This window comes from Benincasa hispida, chromosome 2 (genome assembly GCF_009727055.1).
Source record: "Benincasa hispida cultivar B227 chromosome 2, ASM972705v1, whole genome shotgun sequence".
NCBI lineage: Eukaryota > Viridiplantae > Streptophyta > Magnoliopsida > Cucurbitales > Cucurbitaceae > Benincasa > Benincasa hispida.
In genome coordinates this window covers 21,940,342-21,947,268 of record NC_052350.1, presented here as the reverse complement: position 1 = coordinate 21,947,268, position 6,927 = coordinate 21,940,342, and the positions used below count along the sequence as shown (strand labels likewise).

The 6,927-nt window shown below is 32.0% G+C and overlaps 1 protein-coding gene across 2 annotated transcripts; it reads left to right on the top strand.

Annotated features, from left to right (window-relative positions):
* Positions 1 to 4,010: 4,010 nt before the first annotated feature.
* LOC120071840 (methyl-CpG-binding domain-containing protein 11-like) lies at positions 4,011 to 6,455 on the top strand. Of its 2 annotated transcripts, none has more exons than XM_039024232.1 (3): positions 4,011 to 4,179; positions 4,367 to 4,453; positions 5,379 to 6,455. In XM_039024232.1, the coding sequence occupies exons 1-3, from the start codon at positions 4,075 to 4,077 to the stop codon at positions 6,066 to 6,068; spliced, it is 882 nt and encodes a 293-aa protein (XP_038880160.1). In that variant the 5' UTR covers positions 4,011 to 4,074; the 3' UTR covers positions 6,069 to 6,455. The 2 variants fall into 2 exon arrangements, with proteins under 2 accessions (XP_038880160.1, XP_038880161.1); XM_039024233.1 differs by having other exon boundaries at positions 4,142 to 4,283; positions 5,379 to 6,450.
* Positions 6,456 to 6,927: the final 472 nt, after the last annotated feature.

Here is a 6,927-nt window from a genome sequence, read left to right as displayed (position 1 = left end):
CAAGGATGCAAAGATAATTACAGAGGTAAAATGGACATTTGACCCAACTGTAATTACGAACAACTCGTGAAGGATTGACTTACGTGTAATGGTTATATCTATGGACGGAACATGTTCTATAGTGTATAAGAGTGCAACTACGAGTTTATAGTGGTTTGCCCTATAGTTAATGAATTCAAGATTAATTAATTAATCTCGAATTATTAGAGTTTATAATCTGTAGGTCTATAAGGTCCATCTGTTAGCTCACAACGATTTAACAAGAATAAAAAATTTTGAAATAATAATTTGAAATGTTCAAATTAATTTAGTAAAAATATATGTTAATTATATATGATACAAATTTACATAATGTATATAGATACATTATATATATAGTTAATTTTGAATTAAACTATATAATACAAGAGATTTAATGTATTTTGATATGATTCAAATATTAAATTGATATGATTCAAATTCATATTAAAACTATGGGTTATGAGAGAAATATAATTTTAAATATGATTCAAATTTATAATTAAATATTAGATATGTAATTATTTAAATTATTTAATTTTATTATTATTATTATTATTTTGTTTAAATTAAATTAAATTAAATTAAATTAAAACCCTTCCCTTAATGAAGGGAAGTGGGGGAGTAGAGGAGAGAGAGTTACTGTACCTTCTCTATTTAAAATACGTTTGGTTGCTTTTTAAGGAAAAAAAGAAAGAATTTTTCTACAATTTACACTCTCGCTCTCAAGCTCTCTCTCTCAATTTCCATGGAGAAAAAGTTCATCTGGAAAAAAAAAATCCTTTCTCTTTCAAAAAGAGATTCCCACAAATCGGTGTCTTACCAGAGAATAGCAAGGAAAATCCCTTGGAGGCATCTTTGCATTGAAGAAGAATTTGTTGCTGTAAAGGAGGGATTATCATGGTTCCTACCAAGGTATGTTGATTCCTTCTTCCATTTCATACTTAACCTATAACTACAACATGTGATGTTCTATAATTTTTCCTTTAATGTTCTGAAATTGGTCTTCCCAAAATTGAAACAAAAGTGATAATACGCTCATGTGGGATTCGATCCCTTCAGCATTATCTCTGAAATTTTAAATCTTTGTTTATTATGATTTCTTATTGAATTTCTTCACTATTTTCATGTTCGATTTGTTTATTTTGATTCTTTCTTATTTGTTCAGTTTCATTCTCTATTCGATTTGAAACTCTGTTGTGTTTAGGCTCGATTGGCATGTGTTTTTGGATAAAATATTTATTCCAAACTCTAAAGTTCTTCATTATTTACATTTTCAATCCTTTGTTTATTATGATTTCTTATGAAATTTCTTCATTATTTCTCATGTTCGATTTGTTTGTTTTGATTCCTTTTCATTTGTTCTATCTCATGTTATATTCTGTTTGAATCTGTTTGGGTTCAATTGGCATGTGTTTCTAGATAAGATACTTATGTCAACTTCAAAGTTCTTTATTGTTTATATTTTCAATCATTTATTTATTATGATTTGTTATGAAATTTCTTCATTATTTTTCATTTTTCGTTTGCTCATTTCGATTTGTTTTCATGTGTATTGTTTGATTCTCTATTCTCTTCTATCCCCATTAGTATGTGTTTCTAGGTAGGATATTCATTCCAAAATTCATTTACTTTCCTAGTCCCTAATCCCCATAAATATTTATCGCACATTTACTCCATGTAAACAATTGGTTCGATGTAGTCAATTCTTAGTGCTTTTGTTTGTTGACGGAACTCCACTTGCTTGCTTTAGTTTTTATACTTCATTAATTGGATTGAGTTCATTTATTCATGAACAAAATATACCTTTCTTACCATTTGTTTTGATTACTTTAACTATTATTAAATGTTGAACTATTTCTTCCTCACATATCCTATCAAGGCCATTATTTTAACTCTTTTCTACATACTAATCGTTGACAATATGGATAAGGCTTTCTCAGAGAACCTACCAGTAGGCGTGTCGGACCCAACAATGCTTCAAGAGGAAGCAAGCGAAAGAGGATTACATTTCAATCTCAGTTTCTCAACATAGTACAAACAACGATGGACGTTCTTGAAACTCAAATGGAAAAGCTTGTATCATGGTAAAGAGATAAATATGATCTGGAGCTAAGGACAAAAGAAGGCATTCAATAGATCTACCAGGCTAAGGGTTTTAAGGAAGAGGATCGGGTGGCTTTTATAGATCTAGTGATGATGATATTTAGAAAACAGAGTGTTTTCTAGTCGTTCCCTCGAGACGAGAAGAAGGTACCACATGCGTTTGTTGTAGAAGATTGACTGACTCAAAATTATGTTATGGATGTCTATGTATTATTTATTTATTATAATTTTTTTTTGTAAGTGAACTTGGCCATCTGTTATTCTACATATAATTTTTTTTTTATGCACCATGTAAATAGGTTGGCAAATGTGGCCCGTATATAAGATGGTATATACTTTTTTACATGTAAAATGACCATCAACAGGGGCATCATATTATATATATATTTTGAGGGTATTCCATGTAGTACATAAGTCCAAATTTTTTTTTATCAAATGAATCCAAATAATTTTGTCAAACTTCACAAATTAACTAATAGAAATCAAATTTGTAAAATGATTGTTTTTATTTAAAAAGAATGTTTGGAATGAAAGTTCTAAAATTAAACACTAGATTATATTTTGGGATTATCAATAATATATGTATACTTAAAAAAATCATACTACATTTTATTCAAACAAATTATGGGTAGAATTTTTGAATAAAAATGTTTCAAAACAAAAATAGTCATCATAAAAACATATTATTTTAGAGTAAGAAAAACTGTATCGAATACTCCTGGCATATGAACTCAACTATGCACCTCCAAACCAAACATATGAACTTCAGATATTCTATCTCAATTTAATACCCCAAACAAACCTTTAGAGTTATTCCAAACATGTCTTCAATTACATACTTGTAACAAATGCATATGGAAGTAAACCAAGAATTACTTTCATATGTAATTTGATACAATAAATGTGACACTAACTCATTTTCAGTTTTTGCTTAAAAAAAAACTCACTTTCACTTGTTAGTATGAGCTTGTTTCAAGTGTATGTTTCTTGTCCTCACTCCTCCTTGAACTAAAAAATCGTAAATTTCAAGTCCGTTTGGATTGACTTAAGTAAAAAATATTTTTCAAAAAAATCATTTTTAATTAAACATTTTATATAAAAACAGATTAAAATACACTTGAAAAGTTATCTTGAGTGGTTGCCAAATACCTCAATTTCTTATAAAATGATTTATTTTTTAAATTAAATACTTAAAAATGTAATCCAAACACACCCTTCATCTCTATTTTTTTTTTCATCTTTAAATAATAGGGAAAGTTGCAAATACAGCAATCATATTCAAAATATTAGCATATATAGCAACATTTTTAAAAATTGCAAATATAACAAAGTCTATCAACGATCAACTTTTATCATTGATAGACATCATTGATAAACTCTCATGGTCTATCAATGATAGATCAAATCATTGGTGGTCTGTCGCTAATAGACCATACAAGTCTATCAACAGTAAAAGTCTATCATTGATAGATTTTACTATATTTGTAATTTTTTAAAAATGTTATTATACACTTAGTTATTATTCTTAAAATTGCTACCACCTTAAATAGTAATCGATTATCTTTCGGGATAATGTTAAATTCTCTCTAATATTCCCCCTAATTAACAACCATGCCTTTTCTATTGAAATTGTTCAACAACTAACCAACACAAAAAAAAAAAAAAAAAAAAAAACAAAAAAACAAAAAAAACAAAAAAAACAAATAAAACAAATAAAAATAAGAGGACAAAACGACGTCGGTTCAACTATGTAACGAGATTTCTCATATTATACTTGTGCATCCATTTGATTATCCGACTGTGTCCAAAAGAAGACACGTGTCGCTCAACCATAATGCCGTCATGCTTCCAAGAACACCAACAGAAAAACGAAACCCAAATACAGCCGCTCTGGCGCTCTCTCTCTCTCTCTGTCTGTCCTTGTCTCGATGGTGCGAGCAAGAGAGAAAAATGGGAACGATAAAGAAGAATTTGTTGATCCATCCACCCAACAGCTTAAATGGGTCCCAAATTCCGACCCCAAAAGCCTCTTTTGTTGTTCTTCAGGCGCCACAGGTTCGTAATTTCTCATCAATTATCCACAACAGATAGCTTTTGGTTGTAACACAGAGAGTGAGAGACGGCGAGAGCTCTGTCTTTTGCCCCCTTTTTCTTCTTTAGTGAGCATCTCTCTTTTTTCCCTCTTCTTTTTCGCTACTTTTTTATGAGCTTCTTGATTCTCACTTGATTTGGGAAGTTGCAGAACATGGCGAGCACATGGGAAAAACAGGGGTCTAAAGAGGATGTTTTGTTCGTGGAATTGCCTGCTCCTCCTGGTTGGAACAAAAAGGTCTCCCCCATATTCTTTTTTCTGTCTTACATTTTTGTCTCTCCTTTAAACTTCCCTTTGCCCACTTGTTGTGCGGTGAATTTGGTGGCATTTCTGTGTTAGGATATAAAGCTTGATTGCACTTATATGGAGGTTAGGGCTAATGGGTATCCTTGGAATTAAGCACAGTTCTATAACTCTTGTGCTTTGGTGTTAGGGGTTTGTGTGTGTGTGTGTTTTCTGTGTAGATTCTATTGAAACTCTCTTTTTTTGTTTAGTACTCATCAGCCAGTTATCTTTTTGGGATTTTGGTGGAAGTTGGTGTTGGTTCTGTCTCTTTTCTTTATCATCATACTTTGTTTTATATTGTTGGAATGTCCTGAATCCTTTATCTGGCGCCATGAACGACCAAACACGGGATCTCGCTGTCTGGTCAGTGAATCGGGGTTCAGGAGTGATATGCCTTAGTGAGGTTTTGGGGCAGTTGTGTTCGTATTTATGTCATTTACATTATTTACGATTTTTGCCCTAAATTTTAGAGGAATGTGCTGCATAAATTCTCTTTTAACTCTAGAGGCATCTCTCTGAAACTATAATATGATATTTTCTCTCTAATAATAAACTGCTCTCTCCCTTTATTCGTAGAATTAGCTAACACACTGTTAATTAACCACGTAAATCTCTATGTCGATTTTCTATTATTTACATTTTCTTTTTATCTTTGATGGTTGTTTTCTTAACTGTAGTTATTTATCCTTTGTTTTGAGTGAATGGTAGTTCTTTCTAATTGGGAGTCCTTATTAGTATGCAGCCTCTGTTGGGTACTTAGGTTAATTATAACGAGGATGCGAAGGGTCAATCGTTGATGAAGATGATTTGATTGATGTTAATGAGTTTTTATTAAGTTGAGATAAAATGAGGTGAGAAAATCTTAGTTTATGTGCAGTTTTTGCCCAAGTTAGATGGGATCACTAAGAAAAATGAAATCATCTTCATAGCTCCTACAGGGGAGGAGATTCATAGCAAAAGGCAGCTGGATCAGTATCTAAAATCACACCCTGGTAATCCAGCATCTTCTGAGTTTGATTGGGGTACTGGTGAAACACCTAGAAGATCAGCTAGAATTAGTGAGAAGGCCAAGGCAGCTCCCCCTTCACCTCAAATTGAACGGCCTAAGAAACGAACACGAAAACAACCTCTTTCGAGAAAGGATGATAATAAAGAGGCAGATGTTGTCCCAGACGGTTTCGAGGAGAAAGGAGTTCATAAGGAAAATGAGACCGAAGTTGATGGCAAGGTGAAAAAAATCTACGTGGAGGGAAATGATGAAAATAGTAAATTGAAAGAGGAGAATGTGAAAGATGAGACTATCCCCACCCCCATCGAAGTGGCTGAAGAGGGACGGGGTATTGATGGCGACGAATGCGAGAAGCTTGCTGAAACAGAGCAGGCTAGTGAGGGTTCTGAAAATGCAAGAAAGGAGAATCAAAGTTTGGAGGGAACAAAAGGGGAAGAGGAGGTTCAACTTCAAGATGATGCAAAGGAATCCATTTCTACTTGTTCAAAGGATAAGGCAGCCATTCCAGAAGAAACAACAGTTGAAGTGCAAAGAAACAACCAAGACCAACTTAACTAAAGTTCTACCATATCAGGAGAAATCAAGGTGGAAGAAGTAGCAAAAGAGACCAAAGAAGAACATGATGAAAAGGTAGAAAGTTAACAGAACTGGAAGTAGTTATGTGAACTGATGTGAATCTGTGAAATTGATTTACATGTCTAGTTCGAACCGTTAAACAAGGAAGATATCAGTGTTCGAACATCATTTACCCGATTACTCGATTCGTATGCTGAGACATATCTATGTAATTATCATTTTTAGGATAGTCATTTGTATCTGTATGTACCATCTTTGTATAAACATTTAGTGTGCAGCAATTTCTGTTCCATTTACATTACATGACAGTGTAATTAGAATGCAGTCTTGTGATGATTTCGTAGTACAGCAGTTATTGATTTTATTGAAGTTGTTGACTTAGAAACCTTACCTTTGTCAAAATCTTGATCCTTACGAAATTAGCCATAAAAAAATATGGAACATAACAAATGAAACTTATTCTCTAGAATACCAGCCAAGTGGCAGTTCAGAATCTCAAGGAATATTTTAAGAAAAATAAAGTGTAGACCTTTTGGGGCTAATTACAATTTGAGTGGAAAAGATAAACCAATTTGGTTGAATTAAAAACAATGAGCAACTATTCTTTTAAACAAGTTTTATAAAAGTGTACACAGATGTAATGTTTTTCTTTTCTGTTCTTTTTTAGTTCAAAGTGGCTTAAGTGAGATAAGATTTAAAATCATCAGGACTAATAATTATTTTGGTCAAATGAATAAATCAAATAAAATAAAAATTGAACAAATATATCTTATCACAAACAGACAAATCAATAAAGACGTCTAAAGCTGTGATTAAGGACAACAAATTCAACAGCATTTTT